At 42.1% G+C, this 20058-nt stretch overlaps 1 protein-coding gene across 1 annotated transcript in view; it reads left to right on the top strand.

Annotated features, from left to right (window-relative positions):
- Positions 1 to 20058, top strand: part of MEIOB (meiosis specific with OB-fold) — a 1518339-nt gene that overhangs the window by 1273926 nt on the left and 224355 nt on the right. The window contains exon 11 of the mRNA XM_044088948.1: positions 15348 to 15534. Within this exon, the coding sequence (XP_043944883.1) occupies positions 15348 to 15534 (187 nt within the window). The remainder of the gene's footprint in view (positions 1 to 15347; positions 15535 to 20058) is intronic.

Raw genomic sequence — 20058 nt, 5'->3', positions numbered from 1 at the left:
AAACAGCTCACTTCTGTGATATCACTTCCAGAAGGAAGACGTGGATTCTCTTGTGGTCCTGCAATGTCTGTAACCCATGAAGTACAGCAATCTAAAAATGAACTCTGTGAGATACACAGCAGTCATCTTATTACTGTCCAGAACATTCTCTGTGCATAGGTCATTAATTATTAAATTAGAGTATTGTTAACTGCACTTGTTCTATGTGTTGCAGGCACACTGACAGCAGACAGTCCTTACTTTCCACACATCCTTATAAGCATACTGAAAGCACTCAGACTTGACTTGCTACACAGACATAAAAAGGCTCAACTCTTACAACATATTATGAGAAGCTTAGAAATAGCACACTTGAACTGCTTTGCTTCAAATAGCAACATTTCAAAGATCCTTAAGTAAATCCCTTAATCGCTGAGTGGGTAATGCCTCATGCTGCAAGAAGGACATAATTCTAGGCCAGTTAAGAAGGAAACAGATGAATAAATAACAAGCACACTCACATAAACACAAATCATGAAAGCAGAAAAAGCAGAATAATGTGCACTGGAGCTTATTATCAGGCTAGCGGAGAAACTTATGTCTCTTCTTGGTCCCAGCAGCTTCATGCCAGCCTCCTTTCCGCTCTTCCTGCTCTCAGATACTATAAACCCACAATATACTTTACATTGTGGTCAAACTAAAGCCGCAGTTCTAAATTTTACCACATACAATCTCTGCAGACTGAGTATTTAGTGGACACACCTCTTTTTATCAAACACAATAGTCGTTTATGTTTCTTCTGGGTCAAAGTCCTGTAAGTTTCCTGCCGTGACTATGAGACGAGGAATTAAAGTAGCATTCACTTTTCTACATTGATATAAATGCATTTGATTAAAATCAGGAGAAAATTTGTTTTCAGCTTTTTATTTTCTGGTCTTTAACATTCTAAACTGTATTTGCATTAATTTCCCTTTTGCCTTAAACAACAAAAACAAAACAAAAAAAAATGTTTAAACATTTAAACAAAATGTACTGACTGTATTAAATATACATAAATAATTAGCTAAGTTTTCTTAATTAGTGTTAAGCACTTCTGAATCGTGATCACTTGAGTGGTGAATCTTACATAGCGCACAGCAAATACAGATCAGTAACACCAACTGTATGCATTCATTTCTAACTCGGACTGCTGCCACATTACTGGCACAACATATAAAATGTTTAAAGACTGTTTTGGAAAGCAAGGCTGCACTACAAATTACATTTCTGCAGTGTTACAGTCAGGAGATCACACAGAATACTGATTAGTTAAGTGCTCTTGACCCTACCTCCAAAGTCCGGATCTGCTGAATGAGGTTGTTGGACGCTACATTTATACTGAGTTATAGAAAAGACTTAAGTAATGGTAAACTTAATCCCCCCTTGCCTTGCACATAAACCTGCATTTCAGTTTTTTAGAGCAGTTTATTTACCTGTAAGTAGCGAAAATAAAATAAAATCCTCAATCACACAGTACTCACGGACCACTAAATACTTCAGACCTCCTGGGAACAATTAATTCCACACCTTGCATGAACACGAACAACGACAAGCTGCTAGAGCTATAAATTCCCCCTATCAAGGTTGGATTAGCAAATCCAGACCATGGCCACAACTCACTCAGTCCAGATGCTAACTCTCCCTCAATCGAAGATGATTATTTCACTCGACTGCACATCCAATGATCTTCACTCCAGTGTAGCTCCACAGATTGTTAGCCTTCTGCCATGTCGATGCTGCCTTAATATGTGGACTGAGCAGACCTAATTGAGGACTTCATCCATACCAGGCCCACCACAGCTGCTTCTGCATAATACAGGAAATGAAGCAAGCTAGCTGCATGCAAAACAGGTGCAGTAAAGCAATGCTCCGGTTGGCTCAGACGTCTACAGCCAGAACAGAGCATGCTGTACTGTAGATATTGGGTGTACTTGCACCCAAATCAGGCACTCAGGAAAGCAATCTTATTTAAGCTTAAAAACGGGTGCTCCCGGTTAATTTGGGATGATTGAGAGCTATGAGGGCAACAGAAATTTATATACACTAGATGTCCTTAGGCAACTCGGACACTTTGTTGACAGGATTGAAACTTTTTTTTCCTCCTCTGGAGATAAAAGTCAGTAAATGTTTAAAGAGGTAGTTTATAATCCTGTCCCATGCTATTGCTTGTCATTATTTTCACCTTATTTAGTCATTTCCAGGCAAAGGCTGAAGCTTACTCTTCCAGAGTTTTTGGCTACGTTTCTGAATTATTTGAAAAGGATAGTCTATACATTTTTACAAGCAATAATTTAGTGTTTTACTGATATGTTTTTCGTGTACTTCAACTTAGATTTTTTTTCTATAGGCCCAATTTAGGCTTCCTAGGACTGTTTTCAGGTGCTCCTTAATTCTAATCCATCTGCCTCCTCCTTTGTTTTCTAAGCTCTGGTATTTGTCCCATATAGCATAAGGCTACTGCAGCAGTGCTCTAATGATGAGCATATAGAGGATTATGATAGCATTATTATGTATTTGAGACTTGAATGCCAAGAATTCAGGGTTATGATCTGAGACCTGATCAAAATTCTTTGTATTCCATAGAGCTTTATCTTCTCCATGTACTACCAGTTACAGAAAAAAAAACAAACATGCAAAGTGTTCTATTGGGTTTCAATAGCGCAGTTAGGGATCACTATCAAATGGGTAGAGACATCAGGGAAAATATTTTGAAAGAAAATCAAGGGCATATTGTAAGACTAGACAGCAGGCAGAAAAGAAGCTGTTTGACTTCTGCCGCTGTGGTTTGCTGGCTGTCACTGTCATTTGTTAGAATAAGACCCAGTCTTAGCAGTATTTAGGGGGTAGATGCTTAACAGTTGCTAAGATTGGGACAGCCCAGTACTGAAGTGCTTAAAGGCGAACCACACCCACACACCCAAAAAACATGTTTATTTCATCAAGGTTTGGTGTTTCCTACATTTTAACACCACTCTGAAACTATTAAAATGTTTTTAAATATTTTTATACATAATATCTGAGTCTGACTTCATGGCGTCTAGCATCGTGAAGTGATCCTGATATCTCTAGGTATCCCACAATGCAGTGCTTGTCTGTAAAAAATTTTACATCACGCAGGCCTCTTTTTTCCTAAAGCTGCTGTCACTGCATTGATTTTACATGCGTACACTGCTGTCATTCAGTCAATTTTAAGTAACATTTCATGCCTTTCAATGACTACTTAAAACACAAACAGTGCAAATGCCATAGAACAGACTTTCAAAGTGTTTTTTACTGCTGCTTCTTTTTAAAATCGCTAAACTGCAGTCTTTTGTGAAGCCTGAATTGTACTACTTTGACTCATCTTCCATCCCCCTTCACACCTAACTTCCCTAGCTGTCAAAGTGCTAAGGGTAATTTGAGCTGTTACCTGCTGTGATTGACAGTGCACAGCAGACTTGACTCATGTACTGTTTCCTTGTTTTAGCCTTCACTTTCTGTATGGGTAGGGGAAGGACCAGGGAGCTGTGACATCAGAGCATGGGTGGGTTTTAAGGACGGTCACGATGATGTCTGTTTGGGGAGGGAATTGGCCAGAAAACAACCTGTATTCATTAGCGTTGATGACATCAGTGAATTGGAGACTGGAGCAAGCTTTTCTAGGGTAGAATAAAAGTTTTTTGAAAGTGAAACCACCACAGTACAGTAAGGTACAGTTCTAGTGGAGACAAACAGTCAATTTAAAATATTTTAAATGCTGTATTGTTGTTTGTTCATAGCAGGGACTGTAAATAGGGAGAAAAGGGACAGAGAAGTTGAGCATTTAATAATAGAATCCTGTTGTTGTCCTTTAACTGGTTTGATTTTTTTCTGATATTGAAGCATAAATCTGATATTGTTAATCCTCGTTCATTCCTTACGCATGGGTATCGGTTCCGAGCTCAGAACCAAGCCAGCCATTTTCCAAGCTTGCGTCAGCTTCAAACTCTCGAGCTAAACTCTTACCCACAATCCCCCTCTCCCTGTTACCTCAGATTTTGTTTGCCGCGTTGCCATCCGGTCATGTCAAGCTACTTCTCTTGAGCTAAGTACAGTCATTTGTTGTTTAATTGCTTTACAAATTACTTTTCTGTCAGAAAATGTGATATTTTATTGTCTCTTACCGTATCACATCTAGCGTTCATAATTTCCTCGGGTTTTTCTGTTTTTTCCTTACTACTGTTACCGTGAGGTATTCTCTCTTTACCATCGTTGGTAATCTTTTTCCCTTTTCTCTCTCATACCTTCGGGTACTCTCTTGTACCATTGTTGGTACTTTTCTATTAATTAATGCTGTCATGGCAGATAAAAAAGTTAGGCCGGGGTTTAAGCGGTGTTCTGATCGTGGACACAAACTGCCTACTTCTGATGCACACTCTTTGTGTGTTTATTGTTTGGGAACTTCCCGTTTATCTGTTGAGCCACCCTGTACTATTTGTGAGAACTTTTCTAATAGAACTTTGTTGAAAAGAAAAAAACAAGCTGATACTGAAGGGACTTCTAAAATCTCCCTTTTCAGAGGCTATTTCTGGGTCGGCGGTCTCAACCCCTCCTAAAGCCCATAAGAAAATGGATGTTTATACTACGGCTAAATCCTTGCCTTCGTCCTCGGCTGGGGACTCTCACCAACCAAAACCTAAAAAGGCTAAATTTTCGGCTCCGGAGTTTTCTCCGTCAGCCCCAGTGCTTTCGGTGCCTAGACCTTCAGCACCGAGGCCTTTGGCTCCATTAGTGGTTTTGGCTCCGTCCTCTCCTGCAGCCTTCTATATATCGGCACCAAGAGGCTCCTCAGTTCAGACCATTACCACTGTATCGGCAACGACCATTCAGTTGGCAGCAGACCTTTACCACATCGGCTCTGAGATCTTCCTCGGAACCGAGGCCTTTATTGTTGACTCCAGTTTAGTCGGTTCCAGCTTCGGCACCGACAACTACTTCGGCACCGATCCCTGTATCGGTGCAGACCTAAGTACAGTCATTTGTTGTTTAATTGCTTTACAAATTACTTTTCTGTCAGAAAATGTGATATTTTATTGTCTCTTACCGTATCACATCTAGCGTTCATAATTTCCTCGGGTTTTTCTGTTTTTTCCTTACTACTGTTACCGTGAGGTATTCTCTCTTTACCATCGTTGGTAATCTTTTTCCCTTTTCTCTCTCTTACCTTCGGGTACTCTCTTGTACCATTGTTGGTACTTTTCTATTAATTAATGCTGTCATGGCAGATAAAAAAGTTAGGCCGGGGTTTAAGCGGTGTTCTGATTGTGGACACAAACTGCCTACTTCTGATGCACACTCTTTGTGTGTTTATTGTTTGGGAACTTCCCGTTTATCTGTTGAGCCACCCTGTACTATTTGTGAGAACTTTTCTAATAGAACTTTGTTGAAAAGAAAAAAACAAGCTGATACTGAAGGGACTTCTAAAATCTCCCTTTTCAGAGGCTATTTCTGGGTCGGCGGTCTCAACCCCTCCTAAAGCCCATAAGAAAATGGATGTTTATACTACGGCTAAATCCTTGCCTTCGTCCTCGGCTGGGGACTCTCACCAACCAAAACCTAAAAAGGCTAAATTTTCGGCTCCGGAGTTTTCTCCGTTAGCCCCAGTGCTTTCGGTGCCTAGACCTTCAGCACCGAGGCCTTCGGCTCCATTAGTGGTTTTGGCTCCGTCCTCTCCTGCAGCCTTCTATATATCGGCACCAAGAGGCTCCTCAGTTCAGACCATTACCACTGTATCGGCAAAGACCATTCAGTTGGCAGCAGACCTTTACCACATCGGCTCTGAGATCTTCCTCGGAACCGAGGCCTTTATTGTTGACTCCAGTTTAGTTGGTTCCAGCTTCGGCACAGACAACTACTTCGGCACCGATCCCTGTATCGGTGCAGACAATGACGTCGGCACCAATGACTTCTTCGGTGCAGACAACCGTAGTCCAGTCTTTCTCGCACCGTTGTCCTTGGTGTGGTCAGATGAGATGGGCACTGAGTCTGCCTCTTCTGTGGACAGGCCTGTTTCTCCCTCAGTCTCTATGAGGTCCACTAGAAGCCTTTCCGAACATGATGTATTACGTCTTGTAGACCAGGTACTCTTGGCCAGAGGTATCCCACCCCTCAGGAACTGTCCTTCCTTAGGAGGTGATCACCCATCTCCAAAGACCCCTTCTTATTCTCCTTCTTCATTGCCTATGAAGTCCATGGATATAGCACAGTCTTCCCCTTCTGCGGTTCCCTTTATGGATCTCACTAAGGAACCACAGTTGCCTTTGTGGCAGGAAAGTTTTGCTACAACCCAGGATGTCAGCTGTGACACACATAGCTTGCTGCTCCACAGCCATCCAGGGACTCTGGGTCGGCAGGCTGAGCCACTTAGGGGAGGGGTGACCCCTGCCCTAGACATACACTCTGCTTCGGGTGGACCAGCCTTCCAACTGATGGAGAAGGCTTTCGCTACTGTTGGCGATACCAGACTGTCTATACCTCCGCCCTCCTCTGGTACACTGGTTCCAAAAGTCGCATCTAACGGACTCAGGGTGCAAGGGCCGTAGGACATATTCCCTCAGGAATCCCCTTTTCTGCTGTCTTCTCCAGCTTCTCTCGCTGAGGAGGTCCACCGGAAAAATTTGTGTAAGAGGAAGCACATGGACCCCACAGAGGAGTCCCTCACCGAAGACACAGATTTCGATGAGGGGGAAGGATCCCCTCGTTCACCCTCTGAGGTATCCTTTGGAGATATCCTCGAAATCCTGAAACAGAGATGTGACTGGCAGTCCTCTAATCCGACCTCTGAGGAATCTGTGTTCCTGCAGGCGTTCTGCGCCCGGCCCCTACCTCCTGGGTTACTCCACCTGCCGATGAACTTGTCCTGCTCATCGTGCAGTGTGCTTGGAAGGCTCCTGATACCGTCTAAGCTATTCCCCGTAGGCCAGATAAGATCTTGTCCCCTCCTGCTTCGGATCCCCATTGGTCCAAAGGTCTTCCTGTGGATGCTTCGGTGGTGGCGGCCGCAACAAAAAAGGATCTGGCAGAAGATGAAAGCCAGACTGTCCATCCGCCTAACAAAGAGTCCCGGGCTCTGGACAGGATAGGGAAGCACACCTTTGCTTCAGCGACCTTTGCTATCAAGTCCCTGAATTATGTGGCACATTTCACCAGGCTTCAAAGGGATCTGGTTTCTGAGCTCTCTGAAACCTTGGCTGGTGCCGTGTCTGATGAGGTCCGTGACAAAGTGGCCTCTCAGCTGGCCACCATTGAATCTATATCTAACTCTTCTATGCGACTGATATCTCACGCATCAGAAGGAGCAGCTAGAGCAGCAGGTTCAGCTGTGGTCTTGAGATGACATGCCTGGATGCGCTTGTGCAACTTCGCAGAACCTTTTAAGTCTTCTTTTCTTAATGCTCCCATTGAGCACTCCTCGTTGTTTGGGCCCAAAGTTAAAAGCACACTGGCCAGATGTGAACAGGACGGCAAGACCCTTTCTGCCATAGGTGTCCATTATTCTTCCCCTCAACGTGCTTTCTCCCGAAACCAAAAGAGTGGGAAGATATGGTTCAAGAAATCTCAGGGTCCTTTCCATGACACACAGGCCGAGTTCTCCCCCAGAGGCAGAGGGGGAAACTCACAGGGAAGACACTCCTTTCGGGACAGAGGGGGACCACGTAACCAGGGTTCCAGGAATTCTTTCCTTGGTCAATCCTACCAGCGCTCCTGAAGAGCAGCCCAACTCCTTTCCTCTAGAGGTGGTTGGGGGACATTTCTCCTTGTACCCTTCTGCCTGGCTAACCATCACCACCGATTCTTGGATAGAAAGGATAATAACCAGAGGTTATCATATCCCCTTTGATTTTTGTCCCGTCCCTTCAAAAACTCTTCTCGACGTTCCACCCAGTCAAAGGGAAGAAGCAGCACTAGAGATAGGAAAGCTGCTAAGAAAAAGAGTCATCCAAATAGTCCCTCCAGACCAGATAGGATCTGGATTCTACTCAAGAGTATTTTTGGTGCCAAAGAAAACCGGGGACTGGAGTCCAATTTTGGATCTAAGTTTATTGAACAAGTTTGTGAGAGTACAAAAATTCCAGATGGTCACAATACAGTCTATCCTCCCACTTTTCGAAAAAGACGATTAGATCTTCAAGATGTGTACTACCACATAAAGGTGGAAAGGCCATCAAGAAGATTTCTGCGCTTCTGTGCAGGAGCCAGTCACTACCAGTTCAGAGTACTGCCCTTCGGACTCTGTACAGCCCCCAGAGTGTTCACAAAGTGCATGGCAGTTGTCACAGCTCACTTGCGACTTCAAGGATTCTAGGTATTTCCATACCTAGACGACTGGCTCATTTCCGCCCCCACCAGATATCTACTGGAAAAAGCCCTGGCATACTGTCTCCTCGCTGCTCATAAGCTAGGCATAACCATAAACTGGCAGAAATCCAATCTCACCCCATCTCAGTCAACAAAATTCATAGGGGTTATCTTGGACACAAAAAACTGCAGAGTTGCTGTTCCAGAGCACAGAATTCTAAGGATAAAGCAACAACTAATTCCAATCCTTTCAAAGGAAGAATCCACGGCTCACTCAGGTTCTACAGCTGTTGGGTTCCATGGCAGCCTCCATCACCATTGTTCCCCTGGCCAGGTTTCACATGAGGCTTCTACAATGGCTACTGCTTACCCAGTGGTATCCTTTTCAGCATCCTCTTTCAGCCATGATTCGAGTAACCCACAGGTGCAAACAGGATTTAAATTGGTGGATGACACACAATCTCTCACAATGGTCTCGCCCCTTCTCCCACCAGCAACCCAAGGCCACAGTGACCCATAGACGCCTCCCTGATGGGGTGGGGGGGGCCTATGTCAGGTACAGACTGTCCAAGGCACTTGGTCCCAACTGGAGGCCCATCTGCATATAAATGTTCTAGAGCTAAGGGCAGTGCTTCTAGCGTTGCAAGCCTTCCATCCCCTGCTGCCATCTGGGACAATTGCGATTCAATCAGACAACATGGCAGGGGTCTGATACATCAACAAGCAAGGTGGAACCAAATCTTACCCCCTTTGTCGAGAGGCCATGAGGATATGGAAATGGGCGATGGCTACCAACTGTTTTCTTCTAGCAACGCACATTCCCGTGAGTTCCAAAGTGATAGCAGGCAGACTCAGCAGGTGTATTCTTCAACCTCACGAGTGGTTCCTGAATCCCTTGATTGCGTTGGAGATCTTCCACCGCTGGGGCCGTCCTTGCTGCGATCTGTTTTCATCCCCGACCAGCTACAAATGCAGCAACTACTTTGCCCTGATTCCCCCTCCGGGACAGTCACCCAGGGACACTCTAGTCCACGATTGGCCCTCGGGTCTTCTTTACACATTTCCACCCTTTCCCTTCATTCCCCAGTTTCTGAAGAAAGCCCGGCGGTTGAAGAGCAAGGTGATCCTCATAGCACCATATTGGCCTTGACAGATTTGGTTCCCCTTCCTTTGGCCTCACCTACTAGATCGACCATGGATTCTCCATCCAACCCCGGAGTTGATCTCACACCCACAGAACCTGATTCATCCCAACCTGAACAGCCTGAAGCTAATGACTTGGCTACTCCAATTCCCCTGATTGCCAGGCAGAATGATCTTTCTTTACCAGTACGTGATATTCTCATTGCTTCTCATAAGTCTTCCACTAGAATTACTTATCTGAGCAAGTGGAAAAGATTTACCTGTTGGCTGAAAGATAAACAAGTAGACCCTTTTTCAGCACCAGTGTCGTTAATACTAGACTATCTGGCCGATCTGTTTCAATCGGGTCTATCAGCCTCTACCATTAGAGTTCATTTGGCTGCAATTTCTAATTTTCATGAGGGTGTCCAAGATTCCTCTCTTATGTCCCATAAATTGTGCAAGACCTTCATAAAAGGTGTGAATCATCTGAAGCCACCTTTTAGAGAACTTATTCAACCATGGGATTTATCATTAGTTCTACAAGCTCTAACAATGGCACCTTTCGAACCAGCCTCTTCTTGCGACCTCAAGTATTTGTCATGGAAAACCTTGTTTTTGGTCGCTATTACTTCTGCCAGACGTATTTCTGAACTTCAAGATTTATGTATCAAGAGTCCATACTTGATTTTTCATAGAGATAGAGTGTCTGTGAGAACTAATCCATCATTTCTGCCTAAAGTGATCTCTGAAATGTCCATTAATGAAGCCATTGAATTGCCAGTTTTCTTTCCCAATCATTCAAACAGAGGAGAGTATTGCCTAGATACCCCAGATATACACAGGCAAATCTGTTTTTACTTAAACAAGACTAAACCCTTTTGTAAATCTGACCAGTTATTTTTGGCCTTTTCTGGACCTAGATTAGGATCTGCTGTTGCTAAGATCACATTAGCTAGATGGTTGAAGGACTGTGTGACCTTTATTTATAAACAACGTAATATCTCATTGCCTGCAACCATGAAAGCTCATTCAACAAGGTCGGTGGCAACTTCTGCTGCCTTCCATGCCAGAGCTTCTTTACATGACATCTGTGCAGCTGCAACTTGGGCTACGCCTCATACCATCATCAAGCATTACAAATTCGATTTGGCCTCCAGGGGAAGAGCATCTTTCGGTTCTATGTTGCTCAGGAATGTCCTTCCATGAGAGCCTCCCAGGAATAGAGGTAGCTGGGGACTTTGTCCCATGCGTAAGGAATGAACGAGGATTAACAATATCAGATAAAGAAGTTATGTCTTACCATAATGTTCCATCTGTATTGTTGATCCTCGTTCAGTCATTAAGACCCTCCCTCCTTCCCCCTCCTGTGGTTTCTAGTGGATCTCACCATCCAGTTCTCTTAGGTTATTTGACCAGAGGTAGCCTCTACCTTCTTTAACTTGCAAACTCAGTCTGAGGTAACAGGGAGAGGGGGGGTTGTGGGTAAGAATTTAGCTTGAGAGTTTGAAGCTGACATGAGCTTGGAAAATGGCCAGCTCGGTTCCAAGCTCGGAACCGATACCCATGCGTAATGACTGAACAAGCATCAACAATACAGATGGAATGTTATGGTAAGACATAACTTCTTTTTTGGCACTCTGTGCACTGTAATACAGTTGTGTAAGTAAATGTACTATTACAGTAGATATTCGTATAGATCACTGTCCCTCCTTCCATACCCCTATTCTCCCTATTTTTTATGCTACGGTATGGGATTTTTATTGCTATGCATCCCATTTGTCATGGGCTATCCTCCTTCTTCTGCGGCAAGAAAGCTCTGAAGTTTTGGTTCCCTAGCCACTGAGTTTATGTTTCTTTTTTCATGCAGGGCAGTGGCTAGGGTGAGTAGAAGGCACCCTAAAGCTTTGGAAGCTGGTTCATGGGTCTGGTCCTTGATAGGATAAGTCCTGTACAGCTTAAGTCTACTGCAGTAGTAATTTATTTGAATATCTACTGTTCTGACAAGCTAATTTACACAACTGTTCTTTATCACTTCCATTTTCTTATAAGGAACAAAAGTGTCTAAAGTTACTTTATCCAAATGGTTGATTGCATTAAATTATGTTATGAAATACATTATACACATTTGCCTTCTGGGCCTAGAGCTCACTCATCAAGGACAGTGACTACCTTTCAGGCATTTGTGCAGCAGACACATGGTTTACTGAATACTTTTATTAAGACACTAAAAGGTGGACATGATCTCTAGATCTAGGTCTTCCTTCAGGGCCAAAATTATCATATATATGTTCTCAAGCAGGTATGAACCCAGAAGGGTAAGCTTAGTATACTGTCCTGCTGTTGACAAGACTGGACCTCCTCATGTCAGATACAAATGTTACTTATTTATCAAAAGAGTAGAGCTGGATGAGGACATCTGTCCTCATCAACAAACCCACTCTCCTTCCTCCTGCACTCTTGCTGACATGGTGCAGAAGTTGTTACTATTACTGTGCTGATATATTCTGTTCCACCTTAGCATGGCATGACCAAGAACCTAGGTTCACATGTTCATACTAAGCTTATGTCCGGGAAGACCATTGAGAAATATAGCCATGAAATCCAATATTTATGGGAGATTAATAATATCTGTCATTAAGCACATTTTCCTCACATATCCCAGGTGAAGTTTTATGATCCAGATCCATCATCCATCACCAAGACTAGTTTTAAAGATCGTCAGGGAAATAAAACTGCTTGAAATGTAAAGGTAGCCTAAATCAAAGATGGGGATACATTGCCAGCTGCTGTCATCAATGTGGTGATACCAGTGTAAGTCTTTAAAGTGAATATTTGCTTTACCACAGGTTCTAGTAAGGAGAAGGAATTCAAAGAAAACTGATTCATTCATAGCACAGAAGCTAAGCAGAGATTACCACATAGCAGCCCACACAAGACTAAGACAGCTAGAACTTTTAGTCTTAGAAAGTAGCTAAGAGTACTAAGGCATAGTATTTGTTTGGTGAGGAAATACCTAGCACCTCAAACTGATTTAGGTCCTTACAGAGATACATGTTGAAGGGGGCATTTTATTCTAAGATAAGCTTAATAAAAGATGAATAAAGTGGTGGGCTGTAACTTATTTGGTCCTTGAAGAGATGTGGAAGGGATGCTGCTATGCAGAGCATTGTGGTCAAAAGCGAAAGGGCTAGTAGTCTGAAAACATTCAGATGCTGAGCTACTTAATTTCTTTAATGCTAATTTTGACAAGTATGAGTCTGCTTACCCAGGTACAACATTATGTTAAGTGCATTTTTATTTACCTTCCATTTCAAGAGGATAGGCTATTCATATAATCTTTAGGGGGATCACTATCACTGTAAGTCATAACATTTGGGTTTGCCCACCTTCTGTTTCCCATTTTAAGGACTGATTTTAATCAGTAGTGGCTACTGTCCTTTTGAGAAACCAATGTACATCTCACACTATTGAAGCTAAGTGGCACGTGACAGCCAACAACCCGGGCTGTTTATCACTCTTCAGTTTCTGCAATTCTGAGAAACTATGGTCCCTCGGCTGCAATGAGGAATGTTTTAGCCGCATAATGGCTCATGCTACAATCGTGGGTCATTTATGTCACTGTTTTTCATCAAAGAATCAGGAAAAAAAACTGAAAAAAGTCTTTAAACTCATTCTAGCCTATAGCGCCTTATTGTATACTTCCATGTCACACCCATCGCTCCTTATGGCATCCAGTCCTTTTTAGGGTCTGGCTTCTTTAACTAAATGATTTATCAGCTAATAGTAAGCAATATTAAAAAGTACAAAAGTTAGCAACAAAATGACGCTAAGATTATTAGTCTAGGATGTCCTGCAGTAGAGAATTAATCACTGTTTGTTAATTATTATTTATGTTTTCATATTTATGTTCAGATTTTCATAACAATGAGCCCTACATGTTAGGTATATGGTATGATATGCCATCGAGGGACACAGGAAAATTCATTGTCAATGTCCGATTATACCACAGCATGCCTGAGATATTACTATTTGTTAGTAATTATGGGAATAAACAGTATTTCCATATGTACTTGATATGCCAAAAAACAATTAAATTGCAAACTGTTGCATCACATTAGCTAAAAGCTTAGATGATGTTGAATACAAATATCTTTAATGTTTACACTGTGAGTTGCACATCTTGAACAATATTCCGTAGTTTTTCCGTTGCTCATTATACAATTCTGTTGCATCACAACAGCTAAAACCTTAGATGATATTGAATAAAAATATCTTTAATGTTTACACTGTAAGTTGCACATCTTGAGCAATATTCCGTATTATTTCCGTTGCTGATTATACAGTTAAGCATATGTTTTCATATTTCTGTAAATATCTCAGTAAACTTACATTGAGGATTTTATTGTGTAAAATGTATGCCTGGTTAATAAAAATGTACTAACAATATATGTCTAGGTTGTACACTTTAGAAGTTATGACCATTTGTTTATGAAAGTGTAGCAAAATATAGTTTTGAGTCTGTGTACATTATAGTATTTTATAGTTTTTAAGGAAAGACTATGGATTCACTGACTATTATCAGTGTAAAGAAAACGTCTTACTAATTACATTGCTATTTGTGCAGTCTTTTTTATTCACAAAATATTTACATTTGTTTAACTTACGTTTTTTAAGTTTATTTTTCTAGAAATGCTCTGGAATGCAAGATTTGTGTAGGCTGCTAGAGGTGTGACATTCCACACCACATAGGTGTTAATGAGTTAAACTACTGTGGACGCATTCCTGGTTTGTATGAACATCTGATTTATTTGCTTTACTCATTTTTTGATTTAATATCTTTTAGCGAAGTTGTTTTCAGTTTGGCCACAAGATGTCAGCAAAGTATTACATTTCATTTAGTTGTAGTTTTTTTTGGGGGGGGGCTCAAAAAAGTATGTCATTTTTTTGTGATTTTTTTTTTTTTTAAATATTTACAGATATTAAATGTCTATCTTATTAAGTATATATAATTATAAATTTTTTTGGTATTCAGGTGCATTTTTATTCTATTTTCTACTGCTATTTACCCTGCTGTTCTAAATGAACATATTTTGCACAGAAGTCATTAATTTGAAGTAACTTTGTAGACTACAGATATTCTAGAGATGAATTTTCTTTTGGATTAATAATTTACATTTAAGCACTTGAGTTGGAAACCTTTTGCAGCTTTTGTTGCCATCCAATTTATGAGTACTATCTGCAAAGCTGTGTGCTTAGTTAATCTTTTGGATCTAAATTCTGTCCCTCAATCATATCCTCTGCATTTCATCCTCATTTTCAACAGATTTAATGTAATAGACATACTATCAAAGCTTAAGATGTTGCTTCCAAATAGCACCCATAAGTTGTACAGTTTATCTCAGTAGATATATTTTATTATTTTGGGAAGCACACTTGCTTTACATGATTGCTTAGACCAAGTGATATTTAACTAAGTACCAAACTTTCATATATAAGAAATGCTGATATCATTGCTGGACTTAAAAAGCTATTTCTTCAACAGTTGTTTATCCCTGTCTAGAAGATATTGTGAGCATTTCCCTCAGGTTTGCTTTCCCATTCAAACATTTTTTTTCAATCTGTTTGATTCTACGGTGTGCCTTGTTTAGCAGTTGGGCACCCACTGCATAACTTGTATTGTTCAATGGAGTTAAGTACGTATGACAGAGACTGTCCTTTCATAAATGTTTGTGTGACCCTTCCACAACTGGGAGACAGAAAATGTACAAACATCAGTTAACAAGTCCCTTCCTCCTGTGCCAGTTAATTAATTATTTCAAAGTGTTCAGCTGATGTTCATTATAATGTATCACAATATACCATAACTGCATTTTATTTTTTCTTTTTAGTGTAAAGTGCAGATTTCAAATAGATGACATGTCAAACACATGCAAAAACCCTTCTTGTGAAAATGCTATGAATGTCACCTCAAGTATTGCTAGTTTTGAACTACTTGTGGATGTTTCAGATCATACAGGCACTCTGCAATTTTGTAATCTTTCAGGAAATGCAGCTGAGAAAACTTTAGACTGCACAGTAAGTAAAAATTTGATAATGCTCTTGTGTCCTAAACAGAATTTGCCCTTTAAAGGGCTTTAGGGTAAATTACTACTTATTGTAGTTTGCTCCATTTTGGAGATTAGTTTCTTTGCCTGAAAAAGTAAACAATTACAAGTAATAAACAATGGAATAACACTAACATTGTTATACCCAATGAGATATTTATTTTCTGAATATCATAAACAAACTTGATAGCAGTACCTTTATCTTTAATTATCGTTTTCATAGTTTGATGCACATTTCTGAAAAGTCTTGTTTAGTATTTGCAACTGTTTGTTTTTGTTGACTAGCTTGCAGAAAGTTTGGATGAATTAAAGCTCTCCATTTCAATGTATGCTGTAAAGGCTGCCAGCCCAGCTAGCTAGAATTATGTAAATAATCCTATGTCATTTGTAAATATTAATATGATTCATAGGTTTGTCTTACATATGTAAGTAAACTGTATGCTATGTGCTGAGCTTCAGGAATGTAACCACAGTGCACCCTACTGAAAAGAGCAAAACTCTAAGAAAATAAGTTGAATTGTTTACAATGGTGTTTATCGCAGCTAGGAGACAGAGTGTCTGCAGCTAGAAATTATTTCTATTGTCTGGAAACAGAAATAATTACAGGTTTCAAAAGTAAAAGTGTTTTAACAGTTTTACGACTTCCAGTTCTAGGCAAAACCTGAGATAAGTATTTTTGACACAGAGGTGTTAAATTTGAAGTTCCTGTTAGCCTGGGAACTAAAGGCAGAAGTGACAAAGAATGATGTCATCTGAGATAACCCATCAGAAATGCTTGATAGTAATTTAAGATGTAGCTCAGAGAGTGAGTCTGCATTTTGTATTTGTCTTTGGATCTGACAACATCCTCTCATCAGCACTGGTCTAGCTCTGTAAGTAAGACTTAGATTCCAATGATTTCTCTTAGAAATAGATATGAACTTTTAGTAAGATTCGTTTAGATGTTTTCTGTACTTATGTGAGACTGTCCTGCAATGTTGTTTTAAAATATTTCCTGTGATTCTGAACTCTGTTGTCACTGTATTGTGTTATTGAGTATTGTCTTGTGCTTTTATTATTTATTATTAAATATGTTTAAACCTTTTAATTGTGGCTGGTTTGTTTATAGATATTGAAGCTCTTAGGCTACTTGCATATGTATTTGGTAACACTGTACAGGCCACTCTTGAATAGCCATAGTCTTGGTCACACTTACCATTTGGATAATAGTAACATTACACAGTAGAACTGGTCATCCTTTGGGAAGGGCTTTATAGTAGCTGATAAAGAGTTGTTGGTGGCAGATGGTACTACCTTATAGTCTGGGCAGAAGGGGACATAGCTAGTGAACCTGTGCCAGTCTTTCCCAGGAGTGTCTGTGTGTTTGTATATAAATCAAATCTCAAAGTGTGTGTGTGTGTGTGTGTGTGTGTGTGTGTGTGTGTGTGTGTGTGTGTGTGTGTGTGTGTGTGTGTGTGTGCGTGTGTGCGTGTGTGTGTGTGAGCTACTTGGGCAGGGACACAAAGCACTGGTTGGACAGAGAGGGTGCTGCAGGTTTTGGCTTGACCACTCAACTGAGACCTGAAGCTTATAGGAAAATGTTTTGTGAGCATAGACGCAATGCAGATGAAAGTGTGTGTGAATATGTTGCTGAACTAAGCACTTATTTTCATAGGTGGGTGAGTGGATGTCAGGTCACCAGTTTTGAAGGGCTGGCAGAGCTTTTGGTGAGGGAACAAGCACTTATCACTTTGCCTAAGGACATGAGAATCTGGTTAGCTGATAGACAATCCCTTACTGTAGATGAGTTTGGGAAGAAAGGAGACCTATATCTAGCAATGCAGGGCATCACTGCACAGGAAAGGGACACCTACAGCTGCTCATGGGTCTGAGGGAACCATGGTGGTCAGCCCAGACTGCCCCAACAGAATCTGCCAGTAGCAGGGGAAGTCAGTAGTCAGGTACACGTCCAGGACCTAGGGTTAAATGTTTTAAATGCAACCAATGGGGCCATGTAGCATGTAGATGTTCACAGAGGCAGGGTGGGGAACAAAAGGTGGAAGAGACAGTAAGTGGGAAAGACAAAATGCCAGCAGTAAGTTTGTCTTGAGACAACAAGGGCACCAAACTACCACCCTGCAGTTGTCCTGATAGGGAATGATTTTTGTAATGCAGTACCATGTGTTCATGCAGTTACACAGTCAGGCTTGGAGACAAGCATGTTGGTCTGGTAGCCTGGGGGAGACCCAGACAGACTGCACACTTGCAGTGGTTACTTCAGGGAGGGAGCTACCCTGTAGCAGTGAGACTGAAGGTAAGCCACAGGTGCTTGTGGGTACTGATGTTCCTCTGGACAGAGTGACTGCTAGGGCAGAGGTGAGTAGTAGTACCCAGGTTGACAGTGAGGCACCGCTGTCAGAGGATACCAGACTTCCTGTGGAAGGGGAGCTGGGAAGGATTACAAAGACAGAGTTGAGACAGGCTCAGCTCTCAGACCCTGAATTACAAGTCCTGAGAGAGGTAGCTAGTGAGGCACCTGATTTTTAAGGGAAGGAGGAATCTATATACTGGGACAAAGGGTTACTGTATAGAGAGTGGACCCCTGAGGGAGGGCTAGAGGGTGAGAGAATACAGCATATGGTAGTGCCCAGAGCCTACCATCTGGCACTTCTAGCCATAGCCCATGATATTCCCTTTGCAGGTCATAGAGACATAAAACGTACAAAGAGATGTATTATGCAGAACGTCCATTGGCCTGGGATTTCCAGAGATGTAACAGGGTACTGCAGGACCTGTGACCAGTGCCAAAAAGTAGACAAGGCAGGAGATAAGGTGAAAGCTCCTTTGATGCTTTTGCCTGTGATTGAGGAGCCATTTCAGAGGGTAGCTATGGATATTGTAGGGCATCTGAGTACCCCAAGTTCCACAATGAAAAAGTATATCCTAATGGTAGTAGATTATGCTACCAGATACCCTGAGGTAGTGGCTCTGTCCTCCATTGAGGCAGAAAAGACGGGAAATGCTTTGTTAGAGATTTTCAGCAGGGTAGGTTTCCTAAAAGAAATACTGACTAACAGAGGTGCCAATTTCATGTCAAACCTGCTGGCTTGTCTTTGGAAGTACTGTGGGGTGAAGCACCTAAAGACCACCCTTACCATCCCCAGACTAATGGCCTTGTTGAGGGGTTAAACTCTACACTTAAGACCATGCTACGGGCATTTGCAGATCAGTTTAAGAGGGGACTGGAACAAATATTTGCCCCATCTGTTGTTTGCTTACAGAGAGGTGCCCCAGGAATCCACTGGTTTTTCACCCTTTGAGTTGTATGGGCATAGGGTGAGGGGACCTCTAGATTTAATTTGAGATGAGTGGGAGAGTGAGTGTGAATCTCACAAGGAGTCTGTTGTGGCATATGTCCTAAACCTCAGGACAAGGCTCAGGGAACTCATGGATTTGGCTCAGGAGAAACTGTCAGAAGCCCAACAGCAGAGAAGGGTCAAGTATGACAGGAATGCTTGAGGTATAGAGTATGCTGTAGAGCAGCAGGTAATGGTTTTCATTTCTGTCAGACACAACAAGCTGCAGACAGCTTGGGAGGGACCCTACAAGGTGATAAGGAAGGTCAATGATGTTAACTACATGGTAGAACTGCTAGGCAGGAGGGAGGGTCAGAAAATTGTACCATGTTAACATGATGAAACCTTACCATGATATGGAGGCCCTTGTGCTGAGTATTTACAGTGGATTGATGGAGGAGTCTGAGGGAGATCTGGTGACTGATCTCTTCAGTGAGGCTCGGACTGACACCTCAGTGGAAGGGGTAGCAATTTCCCAGCAGCTATCTCCTACTCAGGTTCAAGAAATCCGAGCAGTTTTACAGGAGTTTGGGGGCATGTTCACTGGGAAACCAGGGTGCACCCACCTGGTGCAACACCATGTGGATACAGGACCTCAAAGGCCTATTAGGCAGGCCCCTTATAGGGTGCCTGAGAGAGTCAAACAGACTCTGAGGGAGGAGATACAGGAAATGTTGGATCTAGGGGTAATTCAGGAGTCCAGCAGTCCCTGGGTTTCCCTAGCAATGCTGGTACCAAGGAAGGATGGCAGCGCCAGGTTCTGTGTGGACTACAGGAAATTAAAGTCACACAGAGTCAGATGCTTACCCCATGCCTAGGACAGATGAAGCTTTAGCGCAGCTGGGTGAGGCTAAGTCACTTACCACCATTGATCTTACCAAGGGTTACTGGCAGGTGCCCTTGACTCCTAGTGCTAGAGAGAAGTCAGCCTTTGTGACTCCTTTTGGCTTGCATGAGTTCACAAAGATACCCTTTGGGATGAAAAATGCCCCAGCAACTTTCCAGAGGCTGTTAGATCATATCCTAGCAGGAGCAGAAGATTTTGCCCTTACTTACCTAGATGATATTGCCATCTACAGCCATTCTTGGCAAGAGCACTTTCAGCATGTCAGGGAGGTGCTGGGCCGACTACAGAGGGCAGGGTTGACCATTAAGCCCAG

This window comes from Protopterus annectens, chromosome 12.part0 (genome assembly GCF_019279795.1).
Source record: "Protopterus annectens isolate FY-2018-M chromosome 12.part0, PAN1.0, whole genome shotgun sequence".
NCBI classification, from domain to species: domain Eukaryota; kingdom Metazoa; phylum Chordata; order Ceratodontiformes; family Protopteridae; genus Protopterus; species Protopterus annectens.
The sequence above is the reverse complement of the archived record's forward strand: the minus strand, read 5'-3'. Positions and strand labels throughout refer to the sequence as shown.